We start from the raw sequence: 16663 nt of genomic DNA on the forward strand, positions 1-16663 counted from the left end.
TTCAAAGATGTCTTCAAATGTGAAACTGCAATCTCCAATCAGTTCTTTAGATTCTGTGAAGTAGAAAGTTCTATTACTCTTTCATTTGATCCTGCAGACTCTTGAATAAGTTGTTGAGGCATAGAAGTTGAACACATGCAGATGTAAATAGACTTTTGTAGTGTTTCACCTGTCCGGCTATCTGTTCAGTCCTGAAAACTTTCAAACAACTGACCTTGCTTTCTTTGGCATACATAAGCAGGTTTGATCATCAGTATTCAAATCATTGTGTGGTTTTTGTATTTTAGAACTTACAGTCATAAATAAATATATTTCATGTTGTTGAAAGCACCTTTCTCCTCATTTGAAGCGCTCATGGCAGGGAAGACCTTAGACCATAACATAACATAACAATTACAGCACGGAAACAGGCCATTAGGCCCTTCTAGTCCGCACCGAACCAAACACCCCTTTCTAGTCCCACCTCCCTGCACAATGCCCATAACCCTCCATCTTCTTCTCATCCATATACCTGTCCAACGGTGGGAGAATCTGGGCAAAGAGGTCACCACTTCAGGAATGAAGGGTAGAACAGAGATGCGGAGGAATTTCTGCAGCCAGGGGGAAGTGAATCTGTGGAATTTGTTGCCACAGGTGGTTGCGGAGGCTGGGTCATTGAGTGTATTTAAGGCAGAGATTGATAGGTTCTTGATTAGCCAGGGTATCAAAGGTTATGAAGAGAAGGCCGGACAGTGGGGCTGAGTGGGGAAATGGATCAGCTGACGATTAAATGGTAGGGGAGACTTGATGGGCTGATTGGCCAATTTCTGCCTCTATGTCTTATGGTCTTAGTCAAAAACTGGCTACCATATAACAGCTATTACAAATTTAATGCAAAAGAAATTGTTAATATTGCAGTAAAATTGAGTATATTTGTGTTTGCAAAAAAAGAGAAATCTTTTGACAAAACATGTTGATTCCTTTTGTTTCATGAGTATATTGGACTTTTTCATCGTTCATGGGTGTGGGCATAGCTCAGCAACCATCTTAAACCAATTAATTCCTTCTAGTAGTGATACTTAAAAATTATATAGGGAATGAACGGTAAATTTTTTTCAAGTCAGCATGATGTGTGAATTGGAGAAGAATCTGGAGGTGATATGTTCCAAGTTACCTCCTGTTTTTGGCCTTTGGAGTTGTTGAAGTTATGGGTGTTGGAGGTGTATCTAGTGTAGGTCAGTAGGTTGATGCTTGAAGGATGAAAGTTTAGGATGGTGAACTGTTTTGTTCTGGATGTTGTGGAATTCTTGAGTATTGTTGGAGCTGCATTGAAGGAGGTGCAGAGTATTGTGTTGGATTCTTGGCTGGTCTTGCAGATGGTGAAATGAAGATGAAAGTATGTATTGGGTTGTAAATTGTAATGAAATGTCCTCAGGACAGGGTCATGAATTGTCTGTTGAATCACTACTTCTCACCCAACTGCAAATCCAGTCTAAATTTCCTTGATTTACTAAGGCAGTTTGCCTGTGACTGCTGGACTATGGGTCCCAGATTCATTGATCCATTGTTCTTCTGATCAATGGATCTGAGCTTCATCCATATTACAGAGCAGTTTCCTTCTATTGAAAGCTGACCGATGATAACATCCTGCTAAAATCTTTTAATACTCAATGTTGTTTTCGTGGCATTAGCACAGTCTACATTTTTAGGTTCAGCAACTTGATGAGCCTAAATTATACATAAAACTTTCATTACAATTTACTTTTTAAAGAATAAGATATTCAGAAAGTGATTTAAAGCTATTTCCCATCTTCTTGGAAGCAAGCAGCCAATTTATGCCATTCATTTTTCAAGAGATTGTGAACGGAGTTTAATCCCTGCAAAAACTCAATGATTCCAGTGTTTGTAAGCAATTATATTCTTCCATTTAATTTATTTTTAATTGTTCAATACCCTCCCATGGTTGCTTCCTTATGTTTACAGACATCTGCAGAGACTCAGCGTATCAGCCCATGCTCCACTTTGACCAGCAGTACTGCCTCCCCACCTGCTAACAGCCCCTGTTCCACGCTACCACCAGCTAGTACTTCTACAACTGTTAAGGATTGCTCTTACGGAACTGTCACCAGCCCAACTTCCACACTGGAGAGCAGGGACAGTGGTATTATTGGTGAGTTCTTTTAAAATAATTCTCTGTTAATTCTTCATTACGGTCCTTCTTTATAAATATATGAGCACTTGTAATGTATACTCAAGCTATATTTAAAATAATCTTGGCTACATTGAGGTATTAAGACAACCTGTTATTTCTTTTGTTGTAAAATTATAATTTGAATGATAGGTCTGCTACTATTTAATTTAGTTACAGAAATTGACTAAATTAGGATAAATATTGTTAACTCTTAATTCCAGAGTAATGAATGGCATTTTGAGTTTAGTATATAATACTGCGTTTTTGTACAGAATGTCTACTGTGGCTACGAAAGTGAGTATTCTTCACAGAACTGTGTCATTTGCACAGGTGAAGCTGATTTTTTACATATATAGATAGGAAGGAAGGCCGTAGAAAGAGAGGAACCAAATGCAGGCAGTGGGACTAGCCCAGAATGCCCACTTGGAAGAGTTGGTCTATAGGGCCTGTTCCACGCTCTTCACCTCAAAATGCATTATTGTTTGTTTTGATTGTGTTTGCACTAAATCCATCACGTTCCTGATGGGGAAAAATCTTGGCGTTCCAAAGGGCAGATTTGATTCTTTCAGGAAGATCACAGTGTCTTCATCCGAGTAAGTTTGACAAAGCATTTTCATTTGTACCATGGTAAATAATAATTCATATCGGATCCACGAAATATGAGGAGTTTGCGATCGAAGAATACACTGTATTCAGTATTTATCACATTCTAATGCAGCATTTGTCATTGTTGCAGATTTTTCAAATTTCATGGTTATGGAGGCAAGTGGCATGTTCTCTTGGACTGTGCAGTTGTGCTTGCTAATTTTAATCCAGATAAGGAACAGTTTTCTGCATTAAACAGTTTGCTACTTTGCATTCTCAGTCACAAATAATACCGTTTTGATTGGTGCATGTATAAATGAGGACTGATCCATCGGTTATCAGGTAAATTAATTTGTCACAAATGAATCAGGTAAAACAAACAAGATGGCTGAGCTTTGATCACATAAATGCAGTAAAATATTAACCTAGGGTACATTTTGTGGTCTTTTTTCCCTATTCAGTGATGATCGCTTAGGCTTCCGTAATATTGGAGCATTTCAGCATTTACATTATAGAGCTAATAGTTTTGTTTTCACAATGCTGTTAATCATGCCATAGCACCAACTATAACAATAGAGAAACACAGAAGCTGCAAGTGTGGAATCTCGAGCAATCAAAGAATTGATCAAGAAATTCTGTAGGTCAGACAGTATCCACAGGTAGAAGTGGCCAGTCAACAATTCTTATGGTTGGTCAAGCAAAGCAATTCTTTGACCAACTCTATAAATAATGTCTGGGAGAAAGTATTTTAGCAGATGAATGTAGAACTAATAGAAGTTTTAGCAGGAGCGGTTACTGTAGTAGGCAACATGGTTAGCACAACGCTGTTACACGTTCGCATCCCGTGCTGTCTGTAAGGAGTTTGTACATTCTCCCTGTGTCCACATGGGTTTCCTCCGGGTGCTGCAGTTTTCTCACGCATTCCAAAGATATACGGGTTTAGTAGATTAATGTATTTGGGCGGTGCGGCTCGTGGGTCAAAAGGGCCTGTTACATTAAATTAAATAGCACCAAAACTTGTGGACAGCTTCGGATGGCTGTGTAAACAAGTTGTCATTTTTCCAAAGTTCAATAACATATCTTGAGTCCAAGCCCTACACTTTTGGAAGGGCTTTCTTTGTCAGGTTTTACCTCTTTTTAAAAAAAATGCTGCAAAACACTGAATTTCATGACTTGTGCATGACAATAAATTCTGATTCGGATTCTAATAGGAGGTCTGTATTTTTGATCCTGTTAAAGCAACATGGAACATAAAAGAAATAAATGAAAGACATAAGAAAAGGAGAGGCACAACAGAGCCAAAGAAAGAAAAAGAAATGATCATGGAGTTATCTGGACATAAACCGATTGCTCATGTGAATAAAGATTCACATATAGTATATATCGTATAGTCAACACATTGGTCCCAAGGACTTTCTCTTTCAACAAATCATGGTTGACCTTCTACCTCATCTGCCCTATGTCTATATACTTCTTTTAGTAGAGCCTCCTTGTGATAGTTGATTTAATCATTCCTGATATGACAAACCTGTTGTCCCTGGAACCAGCCTGTGAATCTTTTCTGCCTTCTCTCTTTATCTTCTTTTAAGGAAGGAAGCCAGAATTGTTCACAGAGCTGCAGGTGTGGTGTCACTATACAGTTGCAAGAAGACGTCAGTGCTCTCTTATTCAAATACACTTGCAAGAAAGACCACATGCCATTTGGCTTCCAAATACCTGCTGCATTTGATATGTCAGAATTCAATGACTAAAGGATACCTCGATATCTTTAGACATCAACATTTTCCAATTTCTTGCCATTTAGAAAATAAATCAGCGTTTTGGTTTTTCCCATCGAAGTGGATAACAGTGTTTGCCATACTGTTATATTATTGCCTACTTGAGAACAATGTCTTGCCTACATCCTCGAAATCTCTCTGCATTCTCAGCACACTGCTTTCGAAGTTAATTTGATGTACCAGCAAACTTGGAAATATTAAATTTGATAACCAGCCAAATAGTTGATGTATTTTGTGTAAGATCCCTGTGGTGCCCCACGCGGCACAGCCTATGAACATTGAAAAGATTTACTTATTCCTATTCTCTGTTTTCAACTCTCAATTCTTATTAGGATATGACTGACATTCCATGTGCTCTCACCTTGTTCACCAATTTCCTGCAAGAGACATTGAGTTTCAGAGCAAGGAAGTCACGCTGCATCTGTATAAAACTTTGGTTAAGCCGCACTTGGAATATTGTTTGAAATACTACAGGAATGATATTGCACACAATGCTTCAACATACCACAGTTTGAAGAGGTTGACCTGAACTCTGCTTGGATGAGAGGCTATGAGCTCTAAGGAGAGGTTGGGCAAATTTGGGTCATTTTCTCTGGAACACCAGAGGATGAGGGGAAACTTTAAAGAAGTTAAAACAATTAGGAGACGGTCAGAATATTTTGTCCAGGGTAAAAATGTCAATCCCTAGAGGACCTGCATTTAACCTGAGAAGAATAAATTTTAAAGGAGGTATATGGAGCAAGTTTTCCCCCTCCTCCCTCCCCACCCCCCCCCAGAGAGGGCAGGTGCCTGGAATGGACTGTCAGGGGAATTGGTGAAAGATGCATCAGTAGCATTAAGAGGCGACTTGATAGATGCATAAAAATGGAAGGAATGGAGAGGTATCAGTCACGTACAGGGAAAAGAGAGTTGGTTTAATTTGGCATTGTGTTTAGCACAGATATTGTGTGTTGAAGGGTCTGTTCCTGTACTGTTCTACATTCTAATGAAACTTTATGAGAATCCGAATACACCAGCCCCAGTGACGTGTCTTCAAAGAACAAATGTAGATTAAATCTATTTTAAACTGTGCTCATTCCTATTAGTATTCTCCCCATGTCTTGGTATCATATTCTTCATTATAGATTCCAGCATATTGAAATGAGGTTACAAAAGGAAATAAATACATGAAAAGCAAAAAATATGCATAAAATGTCAATGAGAGTGGGAAATAAGAATGAATGATAAGCAGACAAACAGAAGAGGCATGAATTTATATGGTGCCTTTAATGTGATAAAATATCCATCCACTGGAGCATTCTTAATTTGGTGAACTAGCATTAGATGATATTATAGGGCAATAATCAAAAATTTCCCTAAGAGATGGGTGTTTTCTTAATGGAAGGGTGAGCATTGGTTGCAAATGGGTTGAAGCAAAGAGTTGCAGAGCTTTGGTGCTTGGCATCTGGAAGTCTGGATACCAAGGGATTTGCAAGGCCATAAAAAATGGAATGAAAGAGAAGGTTCATTTAAAACATTAATATAGAGCAGAGGAGTCCTGTAGATTAGGGAAAAGAAAAACAACAGCCAAAAGTAATGTGGATCCATTCATGCAGAAGTTGTTATATTGGTGAATAAAGAAGTGGCAGAGAAATTAGACATTCAGTTGTCGTTGTGTGTATTACAGAAGGCAGAAAAGTCCAGATATAATAGAAAATTACAGAATAAAAAGTTTGAAGAAATTTCGTAAAAATAATGTAGTATCAGGTAAATTAATGGAACTGAACAAAAATGACATGGAAGCCAGTGTCCTGTGTCTAAAGGAGTTAGTTGTGGAGATTTGAGAATGGTTCCCATAGATGAAGGGCATGGTTGGCCTAGCAGTAAGTGCAACTCTTCTAATGTGCCAGTAATCAGGAATCCCGTGCTGTCTGTAGTTTGTATGTTCTCCCCGTGTCTGTGTGGGTTTTCCCCGGGGCCTCTGCTTTCCTCCCACCATTTGAAAAGTTCCGGGGGTAGTAGGCTAATTGGGCGACGTGGACTCTTGGGCTGAAAAGGCTTGTAACCATGTTGTACATTTGGATGGAAGGAAACAAATGTTGTTCCACTATTTTAAAAATAAGGGGAGAGAAAGCAGCAAACTGTACGGGTAGGTAAGTTCACCTAACATCAATAATAGGAGCGTGTTAGAATCTATTATTGAGGGTAGCAAGAAATTAAAAATAATGATAGCATTGGGCAGAGTGAATGTGGATTTATCAATTCAATTTGTGTTTGACAAATCCATTTCAGGTCTTTAAAGTCGTAACTAGTCAAATGATAAGTGTGTATCGATTGATAGGTGTATTTTGACTTTCAGTTGACCTTCAATGAAGTGGTTATTAAATGAGAGTGCATGGGGATAATATATAAGCATGAGATTTAATGAACAAACAGAAAATAAAGCAATGGAATCATGGGATAAGATGCTGTGACTAATAGACTGCCATACGTCTCGGTGCAGGGGCCCCCAGCTTTTTTCTATCTATTACTAATGATTTTGGTGATAGGGACCTAATGTAATTTATTCACATTTATTGATGATACAGAGCTAGGTGGCAGCGTGGGGTGTGAGGAGGATGCGGAGGTTCTGAGAAAATATAGTGCAGTTAATTGAATGGACCATGACACACCAGATGGATATAACATGGAAAAAAACGTGAGGCATAGTATTTTTTTAATGAAAATGGAAAATTTGGTGTTCAAAGGGACTTGCATATCCATATGTCGATTATTAAAAGATGACATTCAGATTCAGCAATCAAAAAGGAAGGCAAACAGTGTGTCGGTCCTTACTGTATTAGCATCTTGCTCCAGTTTCCTGTGGCCCCAATTAAGACCAAGAAAGAATCCTTGCAGCAACGTAAATGTAGCAGAGCTTCGCTAGATTGAGGTGGCTGGTTTGTCATATGAGAAAACAGAAACAAAATTGGTCAACGTTCAATTGGAGAATGAGAAATTACTTAAATGAAACAAGCAAAATTGTTGCAGCGTTTGACAAAGTAGATGCAGAGTCGATTTTTCTCCTGGCTCCATGTTGAGAACCAAAGGTCACAGACTTAAAATGAGATGTCAGTCATTTGGGGCAGAAAAAATAAATTTCTTCAAGAACACGATAAATCATTGCAATTCTCTACCCGAGGAGGATTGTAGAGTCTCTATATGTATTCAAGATATCAATATGTTTTAAGGGGATCAAGAGAAATGATAGTATGAAAGTGCCATTGAGATTGTTCTTAATCCTGTTGAAAGGCACAGTCATTTTTCCTGTTCTTCAAAAAAAAGCAACGGATTTATTTTATTGTTATGTGTATGTTTACTTGCAGTGTGATGTAAGGAACATTGAATCAGTTTGATGGAGTCAAAAGTAATTAATCAAGCCAATATTTCTGTATTTAATAAGTATTGACTTAAAATGAAGAAACCATAAGAGATGAACTTAGATTCAGTTCTAATGTTGGATGTAATTTACCTTTTGTGCAGACACGCACCAATCACTTAGAGCTCATGACATCCCACAAGTCTTTTCAATTGTCCATTGTAAAAAAAATCTCAATGGATATGAAATATTTACTTATTTTAAGGTTTGAAACATCTTGGGCCAGATATTTTTGGACCTGGCCCATGTTCTCATTCATCTGAAATCTCAAATTTCAGATGCAAAAGCCTAATCTCATTGATCCTCTGCAGCTGGAGTTTCTAATGAGCAAGATTCAGGCCAGGTCCTGAACCCTGGAATATCCTGATAGACCTTGACTTTCAAAGATCTGTAAAAACTATTAACGTTGATGTAGGTTTTTTAAAAATTTAAATTATTTTTAAAAGAAGTTAACTAAAAACAATTGAACTTCTGAGAAAGAATTAGATCTATTAAACTCAAATAAAATACTTAAGAGAACTAACCTACGGATGTTATTAAAGCTGGAAAGGGTTCATGTGAATGTTACCCGAAGTGGCAAGGATATGCTGGGACTTTTTCTCCCTGAAGCATTAGATACTGAGGGGTAGTATGAAAGTGTAAAATGATATAATTGAGGAGCATCGATAAGGTCATAAGAGAGAGGAGTCAAGAAAGTAAAAGGGTCCTGAGGGTTATGTTTTTGCCTAGAAGGAGATGGCTACATGGAATGAACTGCCACAGGAAGCTGTCAAGGGGGGTCAATAATGCCATTTAGAAGGTGTTTGGATGGGAAAGGTTTAGAGTATCGGGGGCCATGCAGACAAACAACACGAGCTCAGGTGGCGCAGATGTTGGGCGGATGGGCATGTTTCCATTCTGTGCAGCTCTCTGACTCTCACCCCTTCCCACCTAATGCTTGGCCTCAGGCTTGAGCTGCTGTGGGATCACCCTAGTGCATTACTGGGGAATCCCAGTCAGACAGGATCCTGCTGCTGGACTCCACTTAAAAGGCAATGGCAGTGTTATTATCTTTCGGATAATGTGAACTATTTTGTAAGCATGTAAGAATTACACACTTCTCACGGTAGTAACTAGTGCACCACTGTGTGGCATATGTATATGAGAGCGTGTGAACAGGTTTTCTTAGATGGTAGAAGACATGAGTAAGTGAAGTCTTTTCTGTTAATGTCATCTCACATCTCTATTTAAGAAGCCTCCCAAGTAACTCGAGACATAAAAGGCAGAGTGTGGTGGGAGATGCAACACAACCATAAACTTCTGTTGGCAATTCCAAAGCGAACATCCAGAAAGATTCATCTTGATTCTTAATTACCATTGTCAAGGATCTGGAATAAAGTTCTGTTTAATTTCACTGTTGAGGTTTTCAACGAGGTGAAAGGTCAGTGACTGCAATGCAGTTGTTAGCGAGTAATTAACATGTTTGAACAGCTTACCCAAGTTTCATTTAATCAGAGCTGCAAAGTTCACCAAAATGGTTGAAAATAATACGTTGTAATGGATGACTGCTTCTCTGAGAGGGCCTCTGCTTTTCTGACTAGACCATGGTTTTGTAATTTTGTAGATGATGTAATCCACAAGAAAAGTAGCCTGCAAGAGTACGTAACCTGATAAATGACAGATTAAATTCACCATCAAAGAAAATTATAAGATGTGGTTAGAAGGAGAAGAGCTATTGTGTAAATTAGTATAATTCAAAGGAGAAAAGACAAGTGGGAGACCTGACAACATTGGTGGACGTATCTCTGTAGGTGGTCGGAAAGGAAGTAAAACACAAAACTCTGTGTTTGAAGTAAAAATACACATTACTGGAGAAACTCAGCAGGTCAAAGCATACTTTATATAGCAAAGATGAAGATACATAATCAATATTTCAGGCTTGAGCCCTTCATCAAGGTATGGAATAATATTGGCAGGTGCCAAAGGCAGGAGGTAATAGGTGGGAGGGCACAGCAGCAAACAGAGGGTGAATAGAGAGGGAAGGGGGTGAAAAGCTAAGGGGAAAAAGACAAAGGGATGGGAGGGAGAATGGAGAGTAGGCTAGCATAAACTGGAGAAGTCGATGTCAATGCCATCTGGCTGGTGAGTGACTGGAAGATCGCTTTGCTGAGCACTTTTGCTCTGTCTGCACCAATGAACAGTGATCTCCCAGTTCAATTCTGCATCCCACTCGCATATACCTATCCATGGCCTCGTATACTATCCCACCAAGACCACCCATAAATTGAGGAACAACTCTTGATTTTCCATCTGGGCATGTCAGTTGGATGGCATTAACATGAACTTCTCCAATAAGCAGGTGTCCGAACGAAAAAGTTGGGGGGAGGGGTGGGATGGGGGGAGGAAGGAGCACGCTCCCCCCCACCTATTACCTCCTGCCTTTGGGTTTGTGCTCCTTCCCCCAACCATTTTGTTCGGACACCTGCCAACATTTTTCCATACTTTGTTGAAGGGCTCAAGCTGAAACGTGGGTTGTGTATCTTTATGCTATTTCAAGTACACTCTATGACCTGCTGAGTTTCTCCAGCATTGAGTTTTTAGTGTAGGTGCTAGGACTGGACATCACTGTAATTAACGGTGTATACAAGTTGCTAGAATGTATAAATAGATGTGTGAAATATAAAAACCACTGAGTAATGGTATTTACATAAAACCTATGTCAAAATGTTCCTGAATTTGCATATCCCGTCCAGTTCTGGGCATCTTGCTGTGGGATGGGCATGGAATTTGGAGAGGGACCTACTTTCCTGCATTCATTCTGGTCCCTTCACCTTCTTAGTACAGTGATAGTTTTGACTTTACACACCATTAATGCGGATGATCCAGTTTGGGGAGAGCGCAGAGAAGATTTTGGACAGAGTCATTTCACTCTTTTGGCAATAAATGATTAGGATTTAATCCACTGTATTAGATAGTTCCAATGCTCTAGGTTTAGTAGTAGCTTTCAAAATTGATTGGATAGATGTTTTGATGAACAGTTGCAAGGGCGTGGGAAAAGAGTAGAGGTGGGAGTAACTGCATTGATCTTGCTCTGTACAAATTGTGATTTTTTTTTCATTTTTTCCCCTTGCATAACTTGGACTGTGATCAGTAATAATTTTCCACAGAAGACTTCCTGTTAATTAGCCTCTGTGATGAGCTTCTCTACAAAATTTAAAGTTACAGTAATTATTTCTAACCACATGAAAATAAAATTTTCCCTTTAATCAGTTCCATAAATGCTTGGAGTTGTTTTTCTTGGTTAAATAATTTTATACTTTGACTAAATTTTCTTTACTGTTTAACATTTGTGATTTTTGTTTTCTACTTGAATTATCCTAGAGTAAAGATTACAACTACATGTTTAACAGGATAAAACCCTCTTTTTTGTCTTTACAGGATTGTCCTGACTAACAGATGCTAAATGTAAGAAAACAGGAAGACTTTGAGTTAATTCCACGATTCCGTTAGGTTAAGGCTAGGTTTGCTCCACATTATTTTTACTCCTGTAATCTGGAATTTTTAAGACCCATGTCTATTAAAAATCTCTCACTCTGTTTTGAAAATTTAAATTGAAAATCAACCTGTTGCATATAATCTCATACCATAAACTATAGAACATTGCAGCACCAAAACAGACCCTTTGGCCCTTCTTGTCTGTGCTAAACTATTTTTCTCCCCCCTCCCACTAACTTGCACCCAGACCATAGCCCTCCAAACCTCTCTCATCCATGTACCTGTCCAAATTCTTCATAAGTGTTAAAATTGAGCCTGCATTTACCACTTCAGATCCAATCTCCCCTCATTCTCTACACTCCAGGGAATAAAGTCCCAATTTGTCTAGCCTTACCCTGTAGTCTGGGCAACACCTCAGTAAATCTCTTCTGCACTCTTTCTAACTTATTGATACCCTTCCTGTAGTTAGGTGATCAAAACTGCACGCAGTACTCCAAATTTGGCCTCACCAATGTCTTATACAACTTTACCATAGCATCCTAACTCCTGTACTTAATACTTTGATTTATGAAGGCCAATATGCGAAAAGTTATCTATCTGTGATGTCACTTTCAGGGAACTATGTACTGTATTCTCAAACCATTGTAAAATTAGTTGATTTTAGTGGAAGGAACAGAAATACTGAATATTGTTTTAAATATATGACAAAAGCTAGCAATGTCGTATAAAGTTATGATTATACTTGTACAGAAAGAGCCAGCATGTATGTACACCAAACCGTTCGGGAGATAAATGATAAGTTGGCATTTATTTACAAAGAGTACGGAACCAACTGTGAAATAGCCTTCCAGGATTTGTCCTCATCTTAATTGTAATCTCGCCCAGGCAGTGTTGGTGTCCTTGTCTGTGGCAGAGTTGCGGCAATGTGAAGTAAATTATCAGTTGTTTCCAAGGATGGGCATGTTGCCCTTGAAGGGAGATTAAATAGTTTGTGTTTCTATTCACCAGAAACACAGAAAATAGAGTGTTGTGCATTAAGGTTCTGATAAAGGTTGGAGGTATTTGTTAGGAGCGCCTAGAAAAATGAGATGCTGGATTGTCATGGATAAGTGTGTCCACTCAGGATTATGATCCTTTCGAATTCTCTCTGTGTGGAGGGATGTGGATGCTCAGCTACTGAATACATTCAAGGCAGAAATTGAAATGTTTGATGCGGGAGCTCTTTAATTAAGTGGATTTGAGGAAAGGACAAACAACAAAATAATTGGATGGTGGATCAGGCTCCTCCTATCTTTTTATTGGTTTTAATGTAGGCAAAATACATCGGGACATTTAATAATAATGATGAAGTGGATTAATATCAAATTACAAATATCAAATAACAGTGAACAAGGTAGATATGAACCCATGGTATTCTTTCTTTCTTTGGCTTGGCTTCGCGGACGAAGATTTATGGAGGGGTAAATGTATTACATGGAAAGAAAATAAAGGACAAATGCACCTAATCTAAAAATTAAACCCCATGTTAAGGAGTCCACTACTGATAGTAATATATATGGGGTCATGAGAAAACAAATAAAAATAATTGATCCACAAGTTTTGAAAATAATTAAGTAAAGGACACTAAAGAGAAAGAGAGTTTTTTTGTTGGATAAAATACAGAATATAGGACTCAATTAATATAATAACAATAATACATTGAATATAAAATCATAGAAAAACATTCATAAGGTCTGAAAAAAAATAAAAAAAGGAGAGCACAGAAATAGGCTCTTCTCTCCACCCTGAACATCAAGCACCCACTTACATGAATACAATGCTAACCCAATTCTATTCTTGCACATTTTGTGAACTCCTCCGGATTCTATCAATAGCTTGTGTTAAAGCCAATTTGCTTTGATCAGTTTGGGGATGTGGGAGGCAACTGGAGCAGCCAGAAGTAAACGATACCTTCTTGAAACAACTCTGTACATTGGTCTTTTGAACGGAGAGATTAAAGATGTCCATGAATACATTTGTCAGTTAATTTGCACTCAGGACATGTCCCAGGACTCCATCTTGGTCATCCCCTCTCCATGGGTTCATCCTACTGGAAGACCACTGTAACTCCACTAATAGTTACCATGGGTATGACATCACTTGTAGTAGTTGATGTGATGTCCCCTCCCTGCTGGCTCCATGTTCAAAGTGAGCATATTTAACTCATTGAGGAGTGCTGAACTGCCAATTTGCAGTGTGTCTGTAATGTTGTCTTGAGACTTGAGCCTGGTGCAGTACTGTCTCTCGGCTCCTCTGATGGTACGTGGACAAGAAAAGTTTACATAAATGTGAGCCAACACAGGCAAATGGAAATGGGATTTGCTTAGATTGATAACAGGGTTGGCATGGATAAGTTGGACCAAAGGGCCTATTTCCATCCTGTAAAACACAATGATTCCATAACACATAGGAGAACTGCAGGCAGAAAATCTTGACTGACAGTTATTTTTCCCATTAGATTTCTCCATGTGACCTGTCAAATAGTTTAAAAATTAGTCAGGTAAGAAATTGAGATAATCTACCATTGGGCTCCATCATTGTCTCTTGTACTGTGCAATATTTCAATCCTCAACATCCTTTGTAAATCAGTAGAAGTGTGACTGATTGATAAACACTTAGATGATATCTAACCAGGTACCGGTTTCATTCATCTCTATCTACAAATACGCCAGAAAGAAATTTGCAAGCCCAACTTGCAGCTGTCAAGTTATTGGGAACAGATCACTTAAATTTTAAATTTAGACTTACAGCACGGTAACAGGCCCTTTCTGCCCACGAGCCCGTGCCACCCAATTACACCCGATTGACCTACAATCCCTGGTACATTTTGAAGGGTGGGAGGAAACCCACGCAGACATGGGTATAAAGAGATAGTGCTGGATTCGAACCACTGGCGCTGTAACAGCGTCACGCTGACCACTACGCCAACCGAACCGCCCATTTACTGGAATAAAATTGTCAAATTTCCAGCAAGTGGCCTGAAACCCAAAAGCCTTTCCATCATTTGCAAAACACAAATGTGGAATGTGATGGAATACACTCACTTGTCTAGATGAGTTTGAAGAACATTTGAAATCTTTAAGACAGGTTGTGTATCTGCATGTTCTGCACCAAGGAGCAGAGAATGCTGTTTTGTTGGGTTGAACTTGATTTGAAATCCACCCTGAAGTATTTTGTTTGTTTGACACCCATCGCCACACCAGCTTTCATTCTCTCCATGACCAGTGCACAGTGATTGCAGCGTGTACCATCTACAAAACACTTTCTATTTACTCTGGCTTCTACAACAGCACCTTCCAAACCTCTGGTCTGTAGCTGTAAGAAAGGCAAAGGCAGTTTCCCCAAGTTCATCATCCTGATTTAGAAATAAATAGCAAGTTCTTTGACATTGTTGGGACCAAATCCTAGAATGTCCTATGAAATAAAATTGGAGAATATTTCTTCTGGAAGCACTGCAGCAGTCAAGAAGGCCGTTCTCCATCCAGAAAGGGCAACCAATGCTGCCCCTGCTGGAGACACCAGCTCCTGAAAAAAGAAAATAAAACAAATCTCTGCTGAGGCTGACGTAGGCTGCAAGCTGTATTTTCCCATAAACAAGAAGTGGAGTGGATCTTGCCACATTATGCCAGCATTAAACAGAGACTTGTCTATGTATCTTTGTGACAGCCCAGTATCGGCTCTGGAGTGGGCTGAATCCAATAGCCACATATTGCTATTGGCCATGTCTATATCATTGCTGACTGGTGGAGCCCAGATGATCACCACTGCCTTTAGGCATCCCGTCTCTTTGGATTGTTTTGTCAGCCCCAAATGGTTCAAAGATAATAACACAATTCCGCCACTGATATCTTGGGCAGTTGGTGGGCCTGGGATAGCGGGCTTACCTGTAGTCAAAGCCTTTCTGTCGGTGAAAACATATGCCATGGCTGAGACCGTCCCAATGCTGGTTTGGGACAGGAAGCTATCTCCAAGCAGGGAAACTGCACTGGTGGCAATGGGAGAACAAATAGCTCAGCTGAGGCACACGTGTCGAGGCAATGCAAGAACTGCCCCAGTGAAAATGTGATTAGTTATAAATAATATTTGTTAACTTGCATCCCTAATTGCTTTTTTTTTTCCAATCTTTCAATCCATAGCAACTTTGACAAGTTATTCAGAAAATGTGGACCGTTCAAAATATGGTGGTGAAAGTAGTAAGGAGTCAAGTTCCAGGACCAACGTTAAACCGTGGCATGGTCAGAAATCTGCCATGGACTCCTGTTTGTATCGAGTGGATGAAAATATATCTGGTTCCACATTCAGCTTGAATAAATTCCCAGAAAGAAACTTGGAGACTGTCTCATCTCAATCTGTTCACTCGATACCTCTCTACCTAATGCCTCGACCAAATTCTGTAGCAGGTAAGAATAGAGATTTGGTGTCTGTGATAACATAGTATTTGAAAATAAAATGCCAATTATTAGTTGCATGATTTGGTTCTATTTTGATTTCAAAGGTCTAGATATTAGATGCTGCACAAATATGATTTAAAGTAATTAATCCTCTATCTGGAAATATGATCCTTTCATTGGTTCTCTTTACATTTCTGGCTGAACTTTGATCACCTTTGAATTTCTGGCCAGTCATGATGCTGGCTCTACAGTCCTGCACTCTAAGCTCATCATGCAGGATTTAATTTAGAGATACTACACTGTAACAGGCCCTTCTGGCCCACACAGCCCAAATACACCCCTGCAACCAATTAACTAACAGACATCCTACCTTGTTGGAACATGGGAGAAAACTCGCGCAAGTCATGGGGAAAACGTACAAACTCCTTACAGACAGCTCCAGATTCAAACCCAGGTCACTGCACTAACCATGTCACCCAAATGATTTTATATAGTTGAGCGTACAGCTCGTTGTTTAATAACTTAACACTGCTGCAAAACACCAAATTTCATGACTTATTCATGATAATAAATTCTGATTCTTCTATTTTACAAATTAGGATGTTCTATAAATTGACTAATTTTATAACTGCAACTTTAAGTGATGTATGGCAAAAATAGTTGCGTCTTGCCAACAAGTATTTTATTTTACATATATATGATCAAAGGCAAAAATAAGTTGATCTGATGTTATACTTCACGAGTTATGTTATGTCTGTTTGAAAAGCATCTTGCAAAATAAATTATAGTCTGAAATGTAACTTAAGAACTAAGTATAGTTCATAGGGGT

The 16663-nt window shown here is 38.9% G+C and overlaps 1 protein-coding gene across 30 annotated transcripts in view; it reads left to right on the forward strand.

The window, feature by feature from the left end:
• LOC138746747 (protein TANC2-like) overlaps positions 1-16663 on the forward strand; it is a 502350-nt gene that overhangs the window by 312777 nt on the left and 172910 nt on the right. For 29 of the 30 annotated variants that reach the window (XM_069905106.1, XM_069905108.1, XM_069905110.1 and 26 more), the window contains 2 exons: positions 1963-2149; positions 15580-15843. In XM_069905106.1, coding sequence (XP_069761207.1) covers positions 1963-2149; positions 15580-15843 — 451 coding nt within the window. Of the gene's footprint in view, positions 1-1962; positions 2150-11349; positions 11375-15579; positions 15844-16663 lie in introns of those variants that run through there. The other variant, XM_069905120.1, reaches the window with a different exon arrangement.

The sequence above is a fragment of the Narcine bancroftii genome, chromosome 12 (genome assembly GCF_036971445.1).
Source record: "Narcine bancroftii isolate sNarBan1 chromosome 12, sNarBan1.hap1, whole genome shotgun sequence".
Lineage (NCBI taxonomy): Eukaryota > Metazoa > Chordata > Chondrichthyes > Torpediniformes > Narcinidae > Narcine > Narcine bancroftii.